This window comes from Melanostigma gelatinosum (genome assembly GCF_949748355.1).
Source record: "Melanostigma gelatinosum genome assembly, chromosome: 10".
Lineage (NCBI taxonomy): Eukaryota > Metazoa > Chordata > Actinopteri > Perciformes > Zoarcidae > Melanostigma > Melanostigma gelatinosum.
Genome location: NC_136643.1, coordinates 17,045,088 through 17,070,041, shown reverse-complemented (window position 1 = coordinate 17,070,041; position 24,954 = coordinate 17,045,088). Strand labels below are relative to the sequence as shown.

Here is a 24,954-nt window from a genome sequence, read left to right as displayed (position 1 = left end):
AATGAAGCCATATTGTTTTTTTTCTGCAGGGTCCGTCAGTAACAGCAGCTGTGCCTGGTCGTGCTATGCGGAGGGTAAGCTCAGTGCCTTCTCGCTCTCGCTCGCCAGCCTACGCCAGCAGCATGTCCCCGTCCCGCGGCTCCTCCCTGCGTACCTCTGTTGGCAGTGCCTACGGCTCCCCCATTGTAACTGAACCCAAACCCCTCTCCAGCATCTTCTCCACCACCTTGCCCTCTGCCCAGCGCACCAGTAACAATGTCGGCGGCAGCGGCTCGCCGTACTCCACGCGGAAAAACTCCCCCGCTGCGCTGCGACGCATGGGCTCCACCAACTCGCGGTCGGGAGGCGCCAGCCGCACAACCTCGCCTTATCAGGCCTCGGCGGGGTCATCATCGGGCCGCGTGGGCTCGCCTCTGACCATGGCGGAAGGCATCAACTCTCCGCTGACTAAGCAGCCCGCTCACTCGTCGTCTCCAGTCAGGGCCAGTATGACCGCCGTGCCCCAGCACTTCAGCTCCACTCTGCCCCGCTCCATGATCCACAACACCGACCCCTATGGACCCCAGAGCTATGACATTTACGAGAGGATGACGCGACCTGACAGCCTCGCAGGTGCTCAAATGCACACACACACACACACTCACACACACTCACTCACTCACAGACATTTACAGAGTTTCAGCTCAGCAGCCTGCTCAAACTCATTCAAGCCATTAATGTAAGACATCAATATTAGTCAAAGTGTTTATTACCTTAACGAAGGAAAATATTGATTGAATGAAAAGTAACAAACATCCTTCAAAACGGCTATTTTGAGTTTCATAGCATGTTCAGCTTGCCATTTTTGCCACATAATTGCTTTCCATAAATTCTTCTGAACTCCTCGAGGAGAGGATTTGTACTGCGGGCTGTCAATATTTGGTCAGTGGTACATTTCTTGTTGGCTTGTCGTTGGCTCTGTGCTCAGCATAAGGAATCTGAAAATAAACAGCGACTGTGAGGTCAGCGATTGTCCTGGTGTGAAGCCAAAACATAGTTCCTGCAAGAATATAAATATTAGCCCAAGGTGAGTAATAGACTGCTAATCATTGCTAGTTTTGCTGCTTACAAAAGAACAGGAAACCAAAATAGTCGTCCTAAAGTAGAAGCCCACAAAGCTAACATGCGGCTAAGAAGTTTTCTAATTCATATTCTAAAGCTTTGGAAAACACTTTAACCTTAAACATTTCAGTCAACGCAAGATTTTTCACCACTGGGAGCCAAAATAATAGCGAAATAATAGAGACGGTAGAGTAAGACGTTTCCGCAACACGTAATGGAGTTCTGTGGGAATCCATTACTTTGATGAGTGCATTACCGCGGCTATATCGAATGCACTCACCAAGGACGATATGAGGTGACTGTTTAACTGTGTGTGTGTGTGTGTTTGTGTACTTTAATCAGAACAGTTGAGGAGATCAGGAAGATAACGATTGGAAAACCTGCCAGCCGAAACTGGCTTGTGTGTGTGTGTGTGTGTGTGTGTCATCCTTTTCGGACACACGCTGTCTCATGTTTTCTAGCTAAACACGCATCCTGTTCAAATCTGGAGCCAAAGGAAGAGGCCATGCCTGTACTGATTCATTCTCAGCTCCCACTTCTTCTTCAGGTATCTCCTGGAGATAAGAGCGTAGCTGTGACAAAATAATGAAAACCACAGTTATTACCTCGCAAAATCACACGTTTATTCACATTTCAGAATTTATATTCAGTGTCATATTATTATATTTTCAGCTGGAGGAAAGGAAAAAAAAAATCAATGTAGTGATTCATAACAGGTGAAAGCAGGATTCCACCGAAAGGTAAAAGGGATCACTCTATATGACGGTTCCGAGGTTAACAGACTGCTGTGCTTGTCTTCATGCTGCCTGGGGATATCCTCAGATGCCCTGCTCGATGATCACGTTCAAGGTGATGATTTCTGGTTGTTGTGCGACGTCTGTTTCCTGTCATCCTCACTGTGCCGTGTTTGCATGTAGGTGCTGCATGTGTCTTTTATTTGTTCTCGGTTAAAGAATCATCTCCAACCAATTGCCATTTTCACCATGTTTATTGTGTTATCGGCTGTAATATGACATGCTACCTCGTGGTCGAACGCTGTAATCTACTCAGAATATATTGAAAGATATTGTCACTCGGCTTTTTTTTCGTTTTGATCTACGTTTTGAAAGTAGGCATTTACGTCACACTGCTCTGAGTGATGATGTTTCAAGCAGACGCAAACGGGGTTTTCAGTCTCTGTCCTCTGAGCAAAGGGAGGCGCCAGCCTTGTTCTCCTCTCTCCCTCCTGTCTTTCTCACCCCTTCCGTCTGTCCCTTCACTGCCTCCCTTCCTCTCACATGCACCACAGTGGAGCCTAACCTCTAACACAGTCATTTGTCACAAGTGTTTGATGAGCCATAGTGGAAGGAAATGGGACGTTTACGTGATCAGGCTCAATTGCAAGCTTTTGGCAAACGCCTTCCGACAGCCTAACCTTGATATTGTTGCTGTCAGTATCTATCAGAAGATGCTTTGTCTCCTTTCCTCTTCTCTCTTGTGCTGTGTCAGGCTTTGTGCGGTTTCCTTTTATTTTCCTATCAGCAGACTTCTGTCCCTTTACTTGTATTTGTTGTTTCTTATCTTATGCTCTTCTCTTTTTCCCACCACCCACCTGGCTCCCCTCGCTCCACTGTCAGGAAGGCATATCTTCCCTCCGCTGCTGAGAAACGGGAAAATGAAGACAAATTGTTCTTAATAATGTGCCCGTTAGGTTTGATGTCCGTCTCAGAGCAGAGTGGGACAAACTGAGCGAGAGGAAATGTTCTCAGCCAAGCCGCCATGGTAGTTTTAACAGTTGTACACTTTTTGTTTACACCCATTCTCCCTTTTAGAATTACGATTTTTTTTTACGAATGATCATTTCAGTTCTCCTGTTAATCTGGAGAGGGTTTTTTTTTTTTTTTTAAATGATTACTGTTGCGAAATGCAGTCAGCTGCATCCATTTAAGTGTTTGTTTCTCCAGAGCAAGCACGCGCCAAGCCCGCCACCGCCCTTCATCTAGCCTCTGCCAAGTGCAATCTGTTAAAGCCACGGTGAAAGGGCTGAGGGGGGGAATTAAATGACTATCACGCACCAGGAATGTGGGCCATTCATCCTCAATGGACGGCAGTATGTTATTTCTCCCTGACAATTTGCAGATGCTTTTTTAGAAGTCACTGCAGCCCTACTACCAGGGGAGCAGACTAAAGAAGGCGGGCGGATTTGTCTCCTCTCAGGTTGTTTGAATGTTGCTACGTTCAGGAGTCAGTGCTGCTGAGTGGGAGAGATATGCATGAAGGCTCCTGTGCCTGGGAGATTCTGTCCCTGTCGCTCGGTCTCAGCCGGCCTTTACATGGGATGAGAAGTCTCTGGTGGTCCTAGACGGCCTCATTAACCCTCTTTTCATTTTCATCCTTTCTTGTCCTCCCCCCTCGCATATTCTCCCCCGCTTTCTTCTCCGTTGCTACCGCCCTTTTCCTTCAGTCTTCCCACTACCTCCTCTCTCTTCATAGCCTCACCCCCGTTAGACCTTTTGTACAACTGAACTGATTTCCTGCCAAGCCGCTGCTAGTGGCTATTGTGTGCTCTGCCACAGAGTGAAAGGCTCCCTGCGCTATTGAGGGTGCCACTACAGCACTCGGCGGCAGCGGCATTATTCAGTTTTACTCCCTAACCCTTCACAACAACACGCCTGCCATTTCAGAGTATTTGTTCACATGTCATTCGTGGTTAAGTTGAACCACCGGTGTCTCAAATTTAGATATGAAATAGAATTCATTGATGAGCCTGACATTGTGAACTTGCACTGTGTTTTCCAGCCAAACTGTTTCATTGAGCAAAAAGCCACAAGAGTGGACACTAAAAGCTAAGAGACACTCACCCTGGAGTGCCTAAAACCCTCTAAGCTGCTCTGAAAGCATCGCATTAAGTGGATCATTTATTTGATTTAATACTGTTTAAAAATCATTTCTTTTGAATAATGTAAAATAAAAATAAAAAACCAAATGAAACGTTATTATTTCCCCACCAAGCAATATTTAAACAATGGAGAAACAACCCTGGTAGCAGGGAAGAGGAGGCGGGATGCTATAGGTCGGGGGCCAAACTGTTGCATATAAACATCTGTAAAAGATTTGTTAATATAGTATCAGACAATTGGAATTCAACCCAAAAAAAAAAAGTAAACTTTCTTATTTATTAATTTCCTGTGACAAGAATCCCTCATATTTGCTGGTTCTGCATTGGCGGAGCTGGTGTTCAGCAGCGACTGAGCTCATGCAGTTGGAGAGGACCCAAGTGACGTTTGGAGGCTCGTGAAATGTGCAGTGAGCAGTTAGTTGCCAGCTGCATGCCGGTCCGCTGGGCTTCACAGTGTAGTGAGCTTCACTGACGTGAGGTTTAACACAAACACAGGAACATCGGCATGCACATCAAAATGGAGTACAAAGACAAGTACACCAGAGCTCTCTTAATAGTCACCTTGTCTTCCACTCTTCGTTGCACCAGTGTGGCTTTTACTTTTCTTCAGCTTTAAATAAGAGCGTGGTGCATAACACATTCACGACATCTTCAAAACTGCACAGTGAAAGCATGTCCGTCATTTTACCTCTCATCACAATAACACATCCACCTTTAATTTAATAAGGGGAATGATTACCCAAATCACGCCGGAATTACAGCCATTTTCAAGAATTAGGCCTTTTTATTAATTGGATTTTGCAGCTTTACAGCCCATCATCCATCTCCTACACAGCAATTTTTGAGTTAATGTAGTCATTTTCAGCCTGTCTCAAAAGACAGAACCATTAGATTTAATTGTGTAATATGCTTTAATCATAACATACTTTTTACTTATTGCTGTTTAGTTTTTAATGGGACTTTCTCCCTGCAGACCCTAATGGGGAGTAGGATGTAGGAGACCAACACATCCACACACCACATCCCCCTTTAAGAAAGCACGGATATGTGCTGTGCTCATGTGATTTTAAGGCATTTTGAGGTTGCTTTGGTACGGGGTCTCATGGCGGTGGGTCTTGTTTATGTGGACGGATTCAGAGCTACAGATAGTGTTGTTCATTCTGTTATTGTGGACTGATTCTGAATCAGACAGGACTCGCAGCTCCACGTTGTCCCTGCAGCTGGTTGTCATATTGACTTTTGTGTCATTTCTTATTTATTTGCGTACGTTCTGATTGGGTCACTCACCTGTCAGACCTGTGTGTTTCCCTTTCTCACCTTTCTCAGGTTTGCTTGTTGCTGATTACAGAAGCTGTTTCCCATACCACACTTTTCCTTTTTATATCAAGTTTATAACTAAACTTGTTATTTAGTGTTCATCTCTCCACAAAGTTCTTTGTCGTACAAATACCTTTTTCATTGTCTTCAAGAATCATGTTTAATTTTTTTAGCCAATGCTTTTTTTTGTTTTTGAAACTCATGTATACATTTTTTCCTGACCACTCTCCTTCATCTCCAGGAATACGGAGCTCATACGCCAGTCAACACAGCCAGCTGGGCCCGGACTTGAGGTCAGCCATGTCCCCAGACCGCCACATCGCTCCAATCTACGAGGATCGAACGTTCCAGGGCCCGTTGTACCGCAGCCCCAGCCACACCCAGCCGGGCACCCTCTACAGGAGCGCCTCAGGTTGGTCCCACTTTATTTAGTATGTAAAAACCAGGAGTCATGGAAGAACAGACACCCACAAGGGACACGACACCAACGGAAAGCTGTCTGAGATGATGTGAAGGAAAAGTGACGTGATTGAGACATTTTAGGTGTTACCTTTTATGTCAGTAGAGTCAAGTGTTGAAAAGTTCTCCAAACTGGTGACCAGAAAGAAAGTTGAAAGTTGAAGTTGAAAACGGTGACAAAAAGCAATTGTCAGCAAACCGTAGATTGGGAGTTTTTAATCCAAAATGTGCAATGTCATGGTAACTCTAAAGATACATTTTGTCAGTTTATATTCTTGTGGTTTTCACCGCTGGATATTTAGCAGAACGACCCTCAAAGTCCCAGTGAAACGGAAGTTAGAGCGTCTTCAGCTTCTGTACTGTTATGTACTCTGAAACAGAGTGGTGTGTGTACAGTTAATAGAGGGATTTAAATCCTTCACGTTTGATTGGTCAGCTGAAAAGTGGGCAGGTTTATAGAGCCATACGGAGCTGCAGAGGACTGTGCTGTTGAGTAATACCGTAGTTTCACATCTTTATAGGCTATTTGTGTGGTTATTTTCTGAAACTTTGCAAAGTCTGTCTGATTTAGTTTGTTTGAGTTTAATATCAATACAGAAGGTAAGCGGTCTGTCATTAGCTACCAGCAGCTAAGCGGTCTGTCATTAGCTACCAGCAGCTACTGTGTTTCTATTACTGTTGCATCTAGCTCGCTAGAACTTATCATATAATATCATGTGATATCCGAAATAAGGTGACGTTTAGGCCGGTTTGCAACAGTGTTGTCAATATGATAATAGTCTGCACGAAACAGTTGAAAACCCCTGCTATAGCTAACAAACGATACAAAGTGTTTGGTTTTGTGTGTGTGTGTGTGTGCGTGTAGGAGATCAGACTATCAAATATATTTCATTCATCATATTTAAAAACTCCTTTTGGTTTTCTTACTGATTTATTCATTCTTATTTAAGCACAATTCTTCTCCCGTACCATTTTCATTTCCCATCTTTGCATTCAGAGCACCTTCTTGCTCTTATCAAGTGCAGACGTTCCCTTTTTCTTCAAATCTCTTTTCAAAACCGTCTTTTCCTCTTAATCCGCGGCCCCTTGACTCTGCAGGCTTGCCTTTTCTTTGGGGAACACCATTTCTCTGTCCCTCTGCCCTTTAGCAGTCCCGCTACCTATGTCTTGTCTTTCTTCCTTGCTTTTTTTTTTCACCCTTGCGTTTCTATTTTTCGTTCACTTTGTCACCCTCTCCTGCCTCCCCTCCCGTCTGCTCCTCCCTCCACTGCCAGCAGAAAGGGTGAGACATGAGTTCATAGGCAGGTACTGATATGTCATCCTGCCACAAAGGAGTCCATTACCTGTGTGTCACTGAGAATGAAAAGAAGGCTGTGGGACAGCTTGGTTACCCACAGCCTGCTTTCTTCCAGCTCTCCTGATGTTGGCATTCTCGTCTCATCCCTCCTGCCTCAGATACACATGCTTAGTTTGCACTGACACACACACACACCATTCAGCTTTCTCCTTGGCACACAGCAGATCTGCTTCGACCGATAAGTTCACTAATAAATGCTATTGATGCTGCGAAGAGGCCCCCAGCCGGGCCACTATAATGTGTTTATGCCGGCTGTATCGAGGAAGGCGAGAGAGGCGGAGATGGAGAGAGGGGTGTTCAATATGGAGTCTTTGTAAGAGCTACCTCATTAGAAAAATACAATTTGATCCCATAGTTTTCTTTGTTATGTTGTAAAATGTCCTCCCGTGTCTTCGGCTCTATTTTGGGAGATAACCATATTGCAGGGAAGTGCCGCTGCCCAACATAGAAGTGCACTGATGGGAGAAATTGTGTTTTTGGCGCGGCCCCGCCAGTCGAAACGTCTCGGTTGCTGGTAGGAGGGGGCAGGAGCACGCACATGCCCAGTGCTGGCACTCTGAAAGTGATCTAACAACGCAGCAGTCAGGCTGCCACACATCACGTGGCTCTGGTGAGAAGGAGGGCTAAATACAACCAGCTTGTTTATGCAGTTCTGTGTTTTTGACCCATTGTGTTTAAAAAAAAGTAGGTCATAATATGACTTGGAGCGAATGGAAAGAGGAAGAAGTTGTCGTCAGGACTGAATATTGGACCTTTTATCTGCATGCTTGTGATGCTTCTGCTCTACCAGTGTATCTCTGACTGTTCTGGAGCCGGTCATGGTTGACCGTTGCCTCTCTGCTGCGTTTTGGCAAAGTTCGCCGAAGAACAAAGTGGGCGCAAAGGAGCGAAAAGACATTGAGGAAAGGATTTTTTTAAATTTTTTTGGATCTTCGAGCAAGTTGAGTCCCAGCAGGATCCCTTTGGTGGAACACAATCTTGTAAAAGCAAAACAACATGCAAACAGCCCCTTGGAGAAGAAGACTTCTGCTTTGTGGAGCCATGGGAGCTGTTCCTCATCATTAATTGGTTCCAGGTTTTAGAAGTTGCTGAGTCTGACGGAACGGCCGCATGTTTTCACTTTGTCGGCTCGCGTCTGTGTTTTTCCTTTTGAAACTTTCTGTCTCAAGCTTTTTGTTTTTTTTTGTCCCTCAGGTGTGGGGAGTCTCCAGCGGACACCCAGCCAGCGCAGTGCTATGATCTACCAAAGAAACAATTATGCTCTTAACACAGCAGCCACCTATGCTGAACAATATCGCTCAGCACAGTACCGGCCCACCGATCCCAACTACGCTCGCCAGGCTGCCGTCACGGATGACGGCGCTAACCGCTCACCCTCTATCGACAGCATTCAGAAGGATCCCAGGTAAGTACTGCTCACATTGCCGTGCCATGCTGTATTTCTTAACCATAAGATGTAGTCAGTGGTTCGTAAACCAGCGCGCTGTAGCAGGAAACAGTCAACCGAAGGGTCTACCAATGCTTACAAGGCATCGCTCTTCTGCTGGGTCAACACCGGTGTCCTCTTTCTATTCAAACAGGGAGCCCCATGGGGAGTCACATGCAGCTCGAGCTTTTTAAGCTGGCTCTGCCGTGCTTGGCCTCTCAACAATAGACTCTCACATACGCTAAAGTGCTGCGTCTGCTCTTGTCCTTCAGACGTGTAAGTGCAGAGAGTGGGTTGACTTCGGCAGTAACCCCCCCCCCTGACGTTGCACATCAGGGGCTTTGTTTACACCCCTGTTTGTTGCTGTAGTGTAGCTACTTGAAGAGAGTGCTTCGGTGACCGTGACTCAGGTCGGTTCAGGCAGTCAAATTTCCCCCTAGAATATCGAACAGGATCTCTGTCCGGGGTGTTTTCCAGCTTTGTGCTGTGATTCATCCAAAGCTAAAACAGTTTGTACAGCCTGGGTTCTTGCTAATTCACTCTCAGTGAGGTGGAGCACACCTGCCACAACTCAAACACAAGTCACCTCATGGTGTCACCTAGTTTCAGATGCATGTACAGTATGTAAAAGACAGATGCACAGTTTTGATAAGTAACATGCCAGAAGAGAGCAGTCGAGAAGCGACGCATTCCTCGCTTCTTTCTTTAGTGCGCTGCATTCGGAAAAGCAGCAACTGTGACCAGAGTGGATTGTTACAGAGAACCGGATGTGAATGTAATTTCCTTTTCTTGTTAGTTTGCCCTTCGGTGCTGAAGTATTCATTTTGATGGAAACTGTGCCCGTGTTTTTAAGGAGTAACTTAATTTGTTGCCCGTCGTCACGCTGATGCCTTTGCACCCCCCCCCCCTGCCCACACCTGTGATTCTAGGGAGTTTGCTTGGCGTGACCCAGAGCTGACTGAGGTGATTCACATGCTGCAGCACCACTTCCCCTCAGTGCAGGCCAACGCAGCCGCCTACCTGCAGCACCTGTGCTTTGGCGATAACCGGGTTAAGACGGAGGTAGGTATTGCACCACCAGTGCCATACTGTGTCTTCTTAGATATTTCAAGTGAAATGTCTTAACTTGTCACAACCCTAGATGGATTGCACAGACATGCATGTTCCCCTCAGGGTGAATTGTAATGCCTTAAGTGATCCCAGACAAAACCTAGGGCAGAATCACACACGTGGACACATTCACGCTGCTCGCTCGTGCCATAAACCTTTAACGAAAACAACCGCACTGCAACAGTTAACTTAAAATAGACACACAGGAATCCATCGCTACGCCCGTTTTTCACTCAAAACATTAAAGGTCAAGTTTGTCTTTTGTCAACGTAACGCTGAAAGAGAAATACGACTTCAGAGATGAAGAATGTTTTTATCCAAGCATGCCAAATGTCAACGTCTCACAACATGATTCATACAATGAAGGATAGAGCAATCCTTTCCTCGTACGTTTCATTCTTCTCTCGAGATGAAAGCGTTCATTTCGTCGTTTAAACCTTTGGTAGACACAGATTACAGACAGTATGATTAAATTCCCTGTGCGTAGATTCTCTTGTCACATGAATAAATGCATGATTTTGCAAAAAAAAAAGAAGGAAAAAAAGCTCTTTGTGGTCAGAATCTTTTCCCAACCTGATCTCACTTGCATCGTCCACAGGTGTGTCGACTGGGTGGAATTAAACACCTGGCGGACCTGCTAGACCACAAGGTCCTTGAGGTCCAGAAGAACTCTTGTGGAGCTCTGAGGAACCTCGTTTATGGGAAAGCTATGGATGAGAACAAGATCGCTGTGAGGAACGCAGGAGGTGTCCCAGCTCTGCTCCGCCTGCTGAGGAAGACTGTGGATGCTGAAGTGAGGGAGCTTGTCACAGGTGAGTCAGCATGTGTGGAGGATGTATCTGCATTTCAAAACACTGAGGTGAATTCTGAGCTTGTTGGTTTCCCTTTTAGGATGTGGGCATGTGGTGTTTACATGCTTCCACATAACTATGATCCGCTATAAGCTCCTCCTTCTGCCCGAACAAGAAAGCAAAAGCACACTTCCTGTCATCTAATGATTAGTTTCATTATCAAAGAATTTTTCAGCTTTAACATTTTTGAAAATTGTGACAAAATTGGCCGCCTCAATTTCCCCCATGATCAAAGTTAAACATCTTTATGTTGCTTGTTATTTGAAACCCAAATATATTCAATTTCCACTCATTTAAAACAAAAAAAGGGGACAAATAGTCACATTCAGGAGGCTTGAACCAGAGCATGTCTGCTGTTTTTCCTTGGTGAATCACTAAAAGCAGTGATAATTTACATTTTATACCAAAATCAAATGAAAATGTAAAAATGTGAGAGCAGGAGCTTTTGGTGATGAACCTTCAGATGATTATCACATTGAGCACATGTAGCATTTCATTTTTTTACCTCGTCCGGGAGGAGATCGTCTTCAGTAACACAAACCAAAGGATCACCATTTTAAAGGAGCACAAGAGCAGAATGTGTCTTCTAATTTGTCGCTCATCAAATTAAGTGCACAGGAGTCAACGGTTGGTATCCAGTGAAACGTCTTTCGCTCCCTTCATTCACATTTCAAAAGGTTACCCCACCAAGAGTAAGCAGCTTTAATAATGTGAAGTCTGTTTAGCCTGAGGCCATATCCACACTAGGCCGTGTCTCGTTGGATGCAGAGTTGGATGCAGAGTAGAACCGATCTCCGTCCACACGGGAGTTTTCAGCATTATTGGAGCATCCACACGGCAGCCTTCGAAGGCGGACAGCACGTGACCAGTAATGTACACTGGGCATGCGTGTGATGGTGTAAACAGGAAGTGGATTGCTTGCTTAGTTAAAAAAAAATATGACAGAGTAATGAAGTAGTCTTTAATAATGAAAGGTTGTATTTGATACTTGAGATCTTCCTCTATAAACTCAAACAGACACAGTTCGTGGAAAGTTTTATTTTTCAGATCGCCGATGGTCAAGCAGCTCGCTCATCGCTCGAAGAACAGCTCGCCTCCTCCGCATGTAGGCATTAGCAGCATTGTAAAATGACGAATTGAACTCCACAATAGCTGCTACTACAGACAACAAAGCAAGCAATCCATGTTGAAATGAATCGCTGCTGGTCGCCCGGCTGTTTTGTTTTCTTCCGGGTACGGGTCACGTGATAGTGAGTGTGACGAATCAGGGACGGAGACGTCATGGCTGGTAATAACCAATCCAGTAGCGAGCACGGGTGTGGGCTCATTTTTTTCGAACAGACATCCGTATCCGACGTCTACACTCAACCAAAACCCCGGAGTTCTCAAATACCTCCAACCTCGGCGGAGTTTTCAGGCTCCGGCTCATTTGTGTCAGTGGCTCCTTCTCGACTCCGCTGGGAGGTCCAGGTGTCACCTGTGTGTCATTAAAAGTAGCTGCAAGAACAGGCCAACCGCCTGCTCCGGGTCAGAGGTCATGTTGTGGGGGACACAAGAGGCGGACCTTACCTGCCTCGTCTCCCAGCAGCTGTTGTGGTTATTGCTCTGTCCCCTCAGATCAAAAGGCCAAACCGAACAGCACCGTCATTAGCTCAGATACTGGGGACGCCTGAAACCAGCATGCGCACAGAAAAAGCTCTGTTTTTGTTTCCCATTGTTGGATATTACACGGCTCCATGATTTTGGCTTTACTTTGGAAACCACATTCTTAATCATGCTTTCATTGTGTTCGAGCGTTTGAGGGTCTGTGAGTTGTCCGTGTATTTGAAGATCATTCTTTGTTCTCAAACAGAAAAGATTTTGTCAAATGAAAAAGAGTCACTTATTTAGGGGATCATCAATTTGGCTGGTATGCACTCACCGCCTCATCGAAACTAGAATAGACGAATCTGTGAAAATAGTTTGGTTATGTGCTGAACTTCATTTACATTTTGAGTCAGTTGCACCTGATTAAAATCTGTAAGATCTGTAAGATTAAAATCTGTAAGACACCAACCTCTAAAATGCACCGCAAGCCGCTTGTCTGAGGTTTCGTCGATGCAGCGTCGACAAGTTTCCAGTCCAGCTCCCAAAAATGTAAAGGTCAATACATTTGTCCAGTTTTTGTTTTGAATGATCAGCAGCTTTTCACAGACTGAACTAAATGCTGATCCACTGCACCTGAGAAAGTCGATGACATGCTGACCCGGGGAGTTTAAAGAGACAAAGATCACATTTTGGGAATCTAGTAGAGATAGCAGGCAGGCTTTTTTCTCTTTTACAGTGTAAATGAACGAGCTTTGAATATGAACTTACTAGTTTGTAAGCTTAGTGTTGTGATAGTTGTGACAATTTGACTGTTGGGTAGATGGTGTGAACTTTGGGCCCCACCTCAATGAACCAGCTCTGCAGGCTTAGGAAATACTTTGCCACCCCATGTTGTCTGTTATAAACCTCTCTCACCTCTTTAATGGAAAAAATGACATAACATTGTCTACATGCAACTCTGGTGATTGGTTACAGATAACACCAACAGTGCTGCAAACCCAACGATCTGCAATAAGACACGCAATGACGGCCAGATGGTCCTTCTGAGGAGCCACCTGACCGCTGGCTCCGCGTGTCAGGGCCGTTAAGTCGCCGGCATAATTGCTTATCGGATGGTGAAACGGCTTTGGAGACCATGAGAGAGGCTTTCCAGGAGAGGCTGTCTGAAAATGTGTGTCGATCACAGCTGAGCTACCTCAAGTCGAGAGAAATGTCTGCTCGGTTTTCAGTTCAGTTAGCTCTTGGATCAATGCTTCAACAGCTGTTAGAGATATTCTAACCAGCTTCTTTTTTTTCCACTTTTTCCTCCATCTCTGTATTGAGCCTCTCCCTCCTCTTGCTCTCTGGAGTTTAGCTCTGGATGGAATTATTGGCCCTGGTGTCAAAAGAGTGTTTACATTGGGTGTTTACACTGGGGCCAAGGCACCTGAGACCATGAGCAGAGAACACAGTTTGGTTCACACACACACACACACACACTGACAGATTTGCTCCATCTGACTGTCAGATATGACTTGTTGCCGCTAGTGTCGCACCACTGACAGCGTTGTCAGTCACACCCCGGTGATTTCGCCTGTTGATTTCTCTCGCATGCCACCGCCTCCACGGGACCAGGTCTGAAATCCTGCAGAGAGTGTTTCATTTCTCGAAATTGCCATTAGATTGGGCGTGGAGGAGCTGGAGTGGGGGGGCCATGGAGTTGAAAGCACCCGTGAAGTTGGTCAGCAGGCGTGTGAATCGATGTGTTGTCGCTGCATTAGTGGTCCTAGTTCAGGGCATTCCTTGTGCGTCGCAGTATCCCGTGAGAAAGGCAAACACAGAACTGACTGTGCTTGCGCAAAGGAGCAGAGCTCTATCGCCACAGTGGGATTTGATTGAAATGTATCCCACTGCCTGAGCAGAGCAGAGCCGGTAGCCGCCCCCGTCTGATGCTGGGGTTTCGGCATGCGACCCCTCACGCGCTGCTAGCAAGCTCTAATAAGAAGCACATGCGGCATGCTCTCTTTCTCGAGAGTATCACTTAGTTCTCAGCTTTGTGTAGACATTTTGTCAAAAATAAAAGTGGAAGAATGAAAGCTCACTCCCAGATTTGAATGTTTCTTTAAAGTGCTTTGATGTTTGTAGTAAGTGAAATGGCTGTTGATTAAATGACTGGCAGAAACACTCGTATCTGTCGATACAGCTTCTTGCCAGCAGTGTTTGAATTGGGCTCCGGGGCTATATTATAGACTATTATCGTCTCTGTTGGTTCAATTAGAGAGAGGGGGGGGGGGAGCAGCGCGCTAAGAGGAAATAAAAAGCGAGCATAAGAGAGAAGGAGTCAGGAAAGCTCATCATTGTTTTCTTTACCTCTACCATTGAGGCGTACTTGTATACGAGCTTCAGATATACACATAGAGAGCTCAGTCTGAGCAGCATAATTGTGACCACTAACACACATGCACTCTGCAGTTTTGTTGCAGCAGCATTTTTGGAGTATTAACCGTGTAGTTAGCCGCAGCATCAGCCTCCTCCGAGGTTGCTGGTGGCCTGCAGCACAAGTCGGCCCTGGGCAGCAAGAGGCAGCTAATTAGAAGAACGTGCTACAATGCCGGCTAATGCTTGACAGATGGAGCATAATGATCAGTGGTTACCAAAAGCCTATTTGACTTCAGTGAAATGACACAATTTCTAAATATTTATATTTCATTTGAGTCTTTGCCACATGGATCTCCGCCTCGTCCTCTTTCTTTTTTTGCCTTTTCAAGCAAATAATCTCAGCCCCGAGGATATTCTGCCCCAGATGAAATTTGATGTGAATGTCTGATGCCTTGATGCTGGAGCTGTTCCTTTGTGAGGAACACTTTTGTGTGTGTGAGTCAGTCTCCGTTTGTCTCGTGGACACATCCACACACACACACACACTATTAAAAGCCTAAATTGTGGCTATCTCTGTTGGGTTACCCTAACTGCACATGACAGCTGACATAACAGGAGGTTTGCGTGCCTGCTTCTCAACGCCTGCGTTTGCGTGCGGGTTTCTCCACAGGGGTGCTGTGGAACCTGTCGTCATGTGACCCCATCAAGATGACAATCATTCGGGACGCCTTATTGACCCTTACCAACACTGTGATCATCCCTCACTCTGGATGGAGCAGCTCCACCTTCGATGACGACCACAAGCTGAAGTTCCACTCCTCCCTGGTGCTGAGGAACACCACAGGCTGTCTGAGGTAAACCACCTGATGAGCACACTGGGCACTAGCACCCCTATGTGGACAACTGACGGCATTACATCTCGTGGGGAATGAGCTCATCATGTGGCTCTTCTTTAACTCCGTTACTGTTGTCTTTGAAGAATGTGTAAGACTGAAGTGACCCCGTGAATGAGACGTCAGTCAATTTTGCAGACTAATGAAGAGTAACATTTACATAATAGTGTCAGAACGGTGTGTATTTTGTCCCAAAAAAAAAGATTTTAATGAGCAACATCAAAAGAAAAAAGACCTAAACTCTTGTAATTTTTCTTTTTTTATTCAAATAGCTACGACTCGTCATGTCTCTATTTCAAAGTCATCATTTCATAGACTATTTCAGTCAATTATGTAATATTACCAGCTTTTCTCCCGGGGCGACTTCCTTTGAAGACAGTGTGCTGCATGTAGAGTTTAGCCTTTAATTGCGGCTAGTTGTGTGTGTGTGGGTGTATATACATGCATAGATGCGGGTGTGTGTGTGTGTGTGTGTGTGTGGGTGTATATGCATGCATAGATGCGGGTGTGTGTGTGTGTGTGTGTGTGTGTGTGTGTGCGTATACATGCATAGATGTGGTTGTGTGTGTGTGTGAGAGAGAGCACACTTAGTTAGTGCCTTATTTACTCAGCAAAGTGCTATAATGACTTCAGTCAGACCACACAGACACTTCATACATTATGGATGGTGTACACATGATGGGACACACACACTCACACACACACACACACACACAGCTGTCATTTTGTGTATTTGCATATGATCATTTGTTTGTTGAGTGAAGCCCCAAATCAAAGGCCTAATTTTTGGTGTGTGTGTGTGTGTGTGTGTGTGTGTGTGTGTGTGTGTGTGTGTGTGTGTGTGTATGTGTATGTGATGTGATGTGATGTGCTTTTCAAAAGGAACCTGAGTTCAGCTGGTGAGGAGGCCAGAAAACAAATGCGTGTTTGTGAAGGCCTGGTTGACTCGCTGCTCTACGTCATCAAAGCATGTGTAAACACCTCTGACTTCGACAGTAAAGTACGCACTAAAACACTTCCCACACACACACACACACACACAGGAGGAAAACATGCTGCCACATGATAAGAGGCTCTGGGGGGGAAAATCCCACTTCACCCCGTTTGAATCATTTTATTGCCTCGGACAGAATGACCTCCACATTATCCAGCAGCAACTATTTCATTTACTTTGTCACCCAAAGCACAACTCGTGCATGCACAACATGTAGAATCCAACAGCCTATAGCTCATTGACCTGCTATAGAGTGTGCGAACATTTTCCTATGGCAGCTGTAGAAATTAGACCAGCTCTATCAGACGTGCATCTGTGGAGTGTAAAAGACATAGAAAGTCAAGTGGCTCGTCTGTAAAGTGGAGATCACATCCCCCTGGGAACATGGGCCCCTTCATTTTGTCAGACATGTGTGCTCATTGACATTCTGTGCGGCAAAGCCTGCACGGAACTCAAACAGCGTGGAATAAAACCCATTAGCTCTGGTCCAGATCATCTTTCTTGCTGGAGACCCCTTAGATTCCATAACGAATTGATTTCTGACGCCGCAGATAGCAGGCCTGTGTACCACACACTGGCGGCATATAGTGTAGCGTGCTGCACAGAGTTTATTGTGTTGTAGCTTTTGTCATGGTGATTTGGACAGTCTCGACTGTACCCACTCACCCCAAACCCCCCCCCCCCCCCCCGTCTCCCTCTGCCCGCCAAACAGATTGTGGAGAACTGTATTTGCACTCTGAGGAACCTGTCGTATCGTCTGGAGCTGGAGCTGCCGCCATCCCGGCAGATAGAGGGGCAGGAGCTGGACGGCTTACTGGGCAGCGAGTTGCCCAGCAAAGAGGTGGACTCCAGCTGCTGGGGCAGGAAGAAAAAGAAGAAGAAAAAGAGCTTGCAGGAAGACACGGTGAGTGTGGTGCTCGGCGCAATATTCAAATCAGCAAAAAAAAAGTGTGAAGCTTCCACATTTATTCAACATGTATGTCAAAGTTCGGACCACATATGGAAAACCTTGCAGTCGCTGTTTGTTCTTCATTGTGTAAAGTAGCATCTTTACGAAAAGAACAACATCGAACATTATTAAACACTGTGGTTGTTCGTTCAGTGGGACGGTGTCGGCCCCATCCCCGGCTTCTCCAAGTCTCCCAAGGGGGCAGAGATGTTATGGCACCCTTCGGTGGTGAAACCTTACTTGACACTGCTGGCTGAGAGCTCAAATCCCGCCACCCTGGAGGGCGCCGCTGGGTCCCTTCAGAACCTGTCAGCTGGCAACTGGAAGGTACAGTAATGTTTGCGTATGTGTGTGAGGCGTCCAGACCCTTTTGGAGGTTTAATGCCTCTTGTGTGCTCAGTTTGCAGCATACATTCGTGCAGCCGTGCGTAAGGAGAAGGGACTGCCCATCCTCGTGGAGCTGCTGCGGATGGATAACGACCGGGTGGTGAGTTCGGTCGCCACTGCTCTGAGGAACATGGCGCTGGATGTCAGGAACAAGGAGCTCATAGGTCAGCCACACGGTTTCATTTCAGGCTGTAATTGATTCTGATGAGTTGCATAAGATGAATGTGACGATTCTTAATTCCTTTTCTCCTTACCATGACTTTGTTTCAGTTAACAATGTGGCTCATGTTGCACCGATAAGCCATGTTGTAAACGGGTTCATATGACGTGAATATAATATGCTGATTTGCATTACAACTACTTTATTGAATTGCTCAGTACAGACGTGTGTAGGATGTATGGGGAGCTATATGCAACAGGATCATTTGGAAACTGGTAAAACATGAATCAGGATTAAACTGAGACTGAATGGGAATGATTACTCAGCACATTACATCCCAAACATTCTTTGTATACTATAGCTACTGACAAGATAAACACCGTTAAACAATGTGCTTAAAATATATATATTTTATATTAAATCCAGAAACCAGTGCATTTTGTGAACATTTGAACTGCAGGTTATCATTTTTCATTCCATCTCAGCCCATTTTGTTCCATTAAACTCTGATTTCATGAAAAACAAGTTTTTACGCGCTCGCTGTGTGGAATTAATGAGGAGTTACAGTTTCAGCAATGCAGGGGTGACGCCTGGCAGATGGGGGAGGAGTTGCAGTGTAGTGTTTACGGTGCTTTTGGTTTTGTGTGTGTGTGTGTGTGTGAGAGAGTCAATGCTGCATGTATTCAGGTCCTTCGGCTAGGCTGCTCTGCTGAAGGAGAAACAATCGGGGAAACAATCCTTTTTTTATTTTTTAACACCAGCATGCTCACACTCTGACGTCCTTGTGATGATAACGCAATGTCATTTAGGATAACTGCCTACCTCCCCGCAGTCCCGAGCAGATATTAATATATCATTCATATAAGCAAGCACAAGATATCGTTTAGGTCACTGTGGCAGGCATTCACTTTTACATTATGTAACATGGAAAGATAAATGCAATGAAGTCTGTGAGTCTTGTGTCCGTGCATAAACTGCTGTACACTGCGTCATAATGAGGTAGCTGCATGTCTCACTTCCTCCCTCCTCCCTCCTCCCTCCTCCCTCTCAGGGAAGTACGCGATGAGGGACCTGGTCAATCGTCTCCCCGGGGGAAACACCACCCTGCTGTCAGACGAGACGGTGGCGGCCATCTGTTGCACCCTGCACGAGGTCACCAGCAAAAACATGGAGAACGCCAAGGCCTTGGCCGACACGGGCGGCATCGAGAAGCTGGTCAACATCACCAAGGGCAGGGGAGACAGGTGGGCTCCAGCAGCATGCATTTGTCCCAACGCGTTCCGTGAGGGTGTCGAGTGCACACTGATGTAAACCGCTCTCGCTAACATATGCACGTGTCCAAATGCACTGCTAGGATACACAAAGAGCCATATGTGGCTGGTGACAAGGCTGTACAGGCTGTCCTGGACATTGGACAGTTTTACACACACACTTACACATTTAATAAGCGCGCACACACACAAACATTTAAATGCTCAGAGAAGGAGAGAGCGGAGCCACAGGGAAGGTGGTTTCGTGTGCATTGAGGTTTTATGTCCCTGTGGATTGATGTACCAGCAGCTGTTTCTAAACCCACTATATATTCAGTGATGTTCCAGGTCACAAGCCACTGAGGACACTCGCCTCCTTCAATCACGCTGTCCTGTGATATCTACCATGTGATTTGAAATGAGGTTGAAAGGATTCGGGAATACTCAAAAGTACACGTTTATCTTTTGGTGTGTTTTCCAGGTACTCTCTGAAGGTGGTTAAAGCATCTGCTCAGGTGCTGAACACACTGTGGCAGTACCGGGATCTGCGTACCATCTATAAGAAAGTAAGAGCATAGAGGCCGATGGCAAGGGCCCGTGATGGTACTGTTTCGGCTTTAAACAGTCACATACTTTTGTCTGTTCACAATCAATTGATTACCTTCTGCAAGGCGAGGCAGTTTAACTGTAAGAAAGAAACCCTGAAACATTTGTTCCATGTTGTAATTCTCAGTGTGTACAACATGTTTTATCGATATGGGGCTTACTGCGGGCTACACAACAAAGGATTCTTTTTATATATTCCCTCTGTGACCAAAGACGGGGCATTTTTAAAGATACCACACAAGAGTTTTCCAAAAATCCAGCACTGCTCTAGTTATTCAAACCACCACTTTTCCCTCTCTCTCTTCTTCCCAACAGGATGGATGGAACCAAAACCATTTCCTCACTCCAGTGTCAACACTCGAACGGGACAGGTTCAAGTCCCAGCCCACCCTCCCCACCAGCACCATTCAGATGTCCCCAGTCAACCACCCTGGTAGGCTCTAGTTTCCTCCAGACCCTGCCAGATGAAAATAAACTCCGCCAGCGGCAACAGGAAAACCTCTGGAATTTATTGTTGAAATGTGTTTTTCTCTTCGCAGCTGCCAGTGCCACGTCGTCTCCTGCCGTGCTGGGCATTAAAGAGCATAGAGACACTATCAGAGATTACCAGAGATCACAGTCAACTATGCAATTTTATAATTACCAAGGGGACAACAATATCCATAAAAAACAGGATACAGGTACTCAAACAACGCACGCATCTGAAAGCAATTGGAAGTCCGTACAGTTTGCGTGTTAGTGGTCTTTAAAACTGTACTAAAACTGTATCCTCTTTCTGCACCAGACTGTAATCCCAGGCTACCCTTTGGTCCTCTCGGTGCAAGTTGTTATCTATGTTATCCCTCATACCGCTCCGAGCAGATTCCAGTGTCGTCTCCCTGCCAAGGCGGCCTCTTTTATCATCTCCCCTAAAGCCTGCCAGCCCTGAGACAGTCAGTCATTTCAATTCAGAGCACTTCAGAGCTGGTGTGCAACAGCAGTAAAGTGAACTGGTCAGCCGGTGGAGGAGCCTTCACAACGGTGCCATTGTTAGCTGGCCCAAGCCGTAGCATGCAGACAGGGGGCAGTGAGTGAGCGGGTACCCAGACATACTCCAGCCAGACGAGAGCTCTTGCCAGCCTACGCTGGTCGGCGGGAGCAAGGGGAGGGAAGAGTCAACAAAATGAGCCGCAGCCTCAGCAGTCCACGCTTTACATAACGAAATAGAAATTGAGTTCCCGGATTCCACCCGGCGGGTTAAGTGCCAACAGAAATACCCATCCCATGGGCTATGCAAACAACAGGACAGCAGTGGCCAACTCTATTATTTGGTGTTATTGCTCTCCGCAGCACAGAATAGCGCTTCTTGATCCTGCTCTATCTAAATACAGACATTTGTTATCCTATGGGGATGTGCATACCTTTTCACTGATATGAAATGAAGTGATGAAGTGTATTTGCTTCAAGTCCCACTGAATTTCTCTTCATATTTACTTATTTTTCTTAGGGTCTGGAAAGCCTTCTCCATATTACTACTCATCCCCCACAAGAGAGGAGCCCAGAAGAACACAGGTGGATACAATCAGTCTGCATCAATGTTTGGTTCTGTTTCACGAGCTCTGCATTCATATCCGCGTGTGTTTTCTTTGCTATGACTCAACCCTGCCACGCCACCTCGTTAGATTGTTTCCACAATGCAAATTAACTCTGTTTTTACCCATTACGTTGAGTTTATTTGTGCAGAATATGTTATAGGCAACAACGAACAGCGCCCCCTGCAATGATATATCATCATAGCATCTTGTGTAATCGCATACAATAACACACATTTGAGGCATGTAGGACAAGGTGCACAGAGGGACATGTGTACACAGTTTTCTATTATTCCTTATTATATGTCGTCACTGTACTTTAGGTGTCAGTTGAAAGTTCTGACAATTTTGCATATTGCACGAGTCAGCAGCTAATCAGTGCTGCATCCACGATATTTATATTTTGGTCGATTTAAATGCATCAAAAACAACAAAAATACAACCAAGTAAAGCTTTGCACTGGGTCTTATCTTCATTGTTGTTTTATCTGTGGATTCTCAGTCACCCAATTAGTCATGAAATGCCCGAAAATAGAGAAAGCCTAGGGTGAGAGCTTCAAAAGGTCTGAACAACAGTCTAAATATATTTAATTGCCAATGATTTACAAGGCAGAAAAGCAGCTTGTAAAAGAGAATGTTTCACATTTTTGCCTGATAAATGACTCAAAACGATGAAATGAATTATATTTTTTGATCAGTTTGCTTCTAGTAAGTATTTGATAGCAATAGTACAACGCCGGTGTTTGAGATCCTTCCACCGTCCTGTATAAACCCGGCTCTTCCACCCCACTTGACTAATACAAAGAGACTGACGCGTATTACACACTGCGGATAAATGGCCGATGCCGGGAATGACCCAGCACATCAGCTATTGTCTGAGCCAGAGTGATTGTGACTGCTGGGATTGGGATGGTCTGGGTGCGTCTCAGGCACCTGTCACTGCGGGACACATCCATGTGTGCCCATTCAGATAACAGGCACAGTGAGAAGGAGGCAGGAGGGAGGAGGGAGGAGATGTCGGAGACAAAAGAGAGAGTTCTCTTGTGTCCTTCATCCCATCACATTTAGGCCAGTTAATGTTCGAGGACAGTCGTCACCTCATTTATTTCAGATAAATTCCTTCTATCCTCTGGAGTTATAGCATTTACCTTGAAGCAGTTTTCTGTTGCGTTAGTGTCTCCAGACGTGTCGGCTCTGAGGTGTTTGATTAGTTTACTGGCTTAAAAAACAAAACAACTCCAGCCAGACAAGAGTGCGTTTAGCTGAAACTGCAGAGATGTCAGCAGCTGTTGTTTCATTTTATTACCAACAAGTGGACGTATCTAACAAAAATATGTGCGTTCTTGACAGTGGTGGAAGAAGTACTCAGATCCTTCAATTGTTGGAATACTTAAAACTAGATTTTCATTTAGTTACACCTCGTTTTTTGTATGGATTGAACAAACAAGAGATTGTGCTGTTAAACATATTTTGTTTCCATTGGACAGAGCAATGCTTGCTGTTTCCAGTCTTTATGCTAAGCTAAGCTAACCTGCCGGCTGCAGTATTCAATTCAACAGATAGACATGAGTAGATTAGTGGTGTATCAATCTTCATGTCTAAGTTAATTGTATTTACTTTATATGCTTAAGGGGGATAATGCATCATAAAATTGGCATCTGCAAAGTAGCCACTAACTTTACCGGCACGATAAATGTAGTGGAGTAAAACGTACATTTCCCTCTGAAATGTAGTGATTAAGTAGCATGAAATGAAAACACACAAGTACCTCAAAACTGTCATTTGAATCCTTAAAATGTCTCATCTAACTGCTCCGCTTTCCTTGGACTGCTTCACAATAAAAGCCTCCTGATATTTTACCAGTCTGAATGCTTTTAATGTGAGGCAGTGGGAAATGTTCGGTTCGCATTAAGTCCATATCGACTCTGAGGCGGTGTGAGGAGGGTGAACAGTAAACAGTTAGAAACGGATACACTCGATTACATACAAGGATCATTTCCTGTGGATATCTTGTGATGGCGATTTGACTCTTGTAGACTCCGTCACTAACATTGAAAATGAAAGATTTCACGATTTGACTCATGAAAAATTGATTTCATGGGGATTATAACTTTTAAGTACGGCACTTGAGTAAATGTGATCGCCACTGCTGGCTCTTCATCATATTTCAGTGAAAATCAAACCTGTCTCTCGTCCCTTGCAGCCCGTGTATTACGCAGAGGAGCCGGGCAGGAGGAACTACGATACGTACAGAATGTACCTGCAGCATCCCCACGGCTACGACGACCCGTACTTGGAGGAGGTCATCGCCTACCTGCCCACGGGGGACTACGGCTCCCAGCCTCATGGACTGAAATCCACCACCAACTACGTGGACTTTTACGCAAGCACACGGAGGCCTTCGTACAGGGCAGAGCAGTACCCCGGCTCTCCTGACTCCTGGGTATAGGTCCGAGGGCCCGAGGAGCACACGAGAACCGACAAAACTTTTTTCATGAACTTGGCTTCATAAGTGTTTGTTTTTAAAGTGAATGCGTGTGTGTGTGTGTGTGTGTGGAGGGGGAGTTCAACTGAGCGATGGCAGATGGAAAGATGGAATGTGTGCCAAAGAAGGAAATCAAGGAATGTTCTTTTTTAATTATTTTTTATTTGGTAGAGGAAGATGGAATCGTGCTGGGGGCCTGTTGAGGGACACTACAGCGAGGAGACGTGCGTCCTGTCTAGATGTTAGTTTTATTTTCTTTATGAAACTCTTAGCTGTGATAGCATGGTGACAGGTGTGAGTCATGTGAGCGAGGGTCCGTGGTAAGAGTTGAGATGGGGAATGTGTATGTGCTGAAGCCAAAATGGATCATGAACTCATATCTGTTAAAAAAAAAACACACACACACACAAAAACACTAATGATGTTAGACTGTACAGAGGGATAAAGTTGTATCTGTACTTAATGTTGAAGCTGTGTAATGCCATGAAGTCTTGTACATTTCTTTCATTTTATTGTAAATACAGAAAAAAAAAAACATGTTACCTGGTTTACACTCATCAGCACTGGTTAAAAAAAGAAACATGTGCCATGTTAAATCTATAGATATATAAACATATGAAGAAATATGTGGACAAAGATGGCGTCATAACACAACCATGCTAAAATAATAAAAGGTCAGTTTTGTTTTTTAAACCTCTGGTGTAGTTGCATCTTTTCACAGGCACAGTGCGAACATATCTTTCACGCTTGTTTCTGTTTCTATACACAAACAGGAAAGAGTGTGAATGTGGGAGGAACCCAGAAGAGAAATCAAACTCTTCTCTCTCTCTCTCTCTCTCTCTCTCTCTCAGTTTCATGACATTGCATTCACACAAACATGAGTGGAAGGAGGCCAGCTTTCAACCAGCAGCCCTGTGTTTCATAAAACATTCTAATTGGTCCACAAATGTGTAAACGTTCAGATTTCTAACTGTTTGTGTGAAAGCTTTCAGTTCAAGACACACCCTTTATTCTACCATAAGTGCATGTTCAGAATGTGACCTTTCAAATAAGCTCATCATAAATACTTGCCACTAAATGCAAAGGGCTGGTTTGGACCATTTACCTATCAGTGCGTTGGAATTTCATTACTTCTCTGTAAAGTAGTGATCAGGGTTGTTTCCCAGTTTTGTAAAGAATAATAATCACCATATTGAAGTCAACGAATTGACGGAAC

At 45.2% G+C, this 24,954-nt stretch overlaps 1 protein-coding gene across 1 annotated transcript in view; it reads left to right on the top strand.

Annotated features, from left to right (window-relative positions):
* Nucleotides 1-24,411, top strand: part of pkp4 (plakophilin 4) — a 62,065-nt gene extending 37,654 nt beyond the window's left edge. Inside the window, exons 7-22 of the mRNA XM_079276452.1 lie at nt 30-612; nt 5,538-5,708; nt 8,307-8,517; nt 9,468-9,600; nt 10,247-10,460; nt 15,115-15,298; nt 16,220-16,337; nt 17,044-17,235; nt 17,434-17,607; nt 17,681-17,831; nt 18,879-19,071; nt 19,559-19,643; nt 19,999-20,116; nt 20,223-20,363; nt 21,170-21,234; nt 23,457-24,411. Coding sequence (XP_079132578.1) covers nt 30-612; nt 5,538-5,708; nt 8,307-8,517; nt 9,468-9,600; nt 10,247-10,460; nt 15,115-15,298; nt 16,220-16,337; nt 17,044-17,235; nt 17,434-17,607; nt 17,681-17,831; nt 18,879-19,071; nt 19,559-19,643; nt 19,999-20,116; nt 20,223-20,363; nt 21,170-21,234; nt 23,457-23,702 — 2,979 coding nt within the window. The 3' untranslated portion in view covers nt 23,703-24,411. The remainder of the gene's footprint in view (nt 1-29; nt 613-5,537; nt 5,709-8,306; nt 8,518-9,467; nt 9,601-10,246; nt 10,461-15,114; nt 15,299-16,219; nt 16,338-17,043; nt 17,236-17,433; nt 17,608-17,680; nt 17,832-18,878; nt 19,072-19,558; nt 19,644-19,998; nt 20,117-20,222; nt 20,364-21,169; nt 21,235-23,456) is intronic.
* The last annotated feature ends 543 nt before the right edge of the window (nt 24,412-24,954 follow it).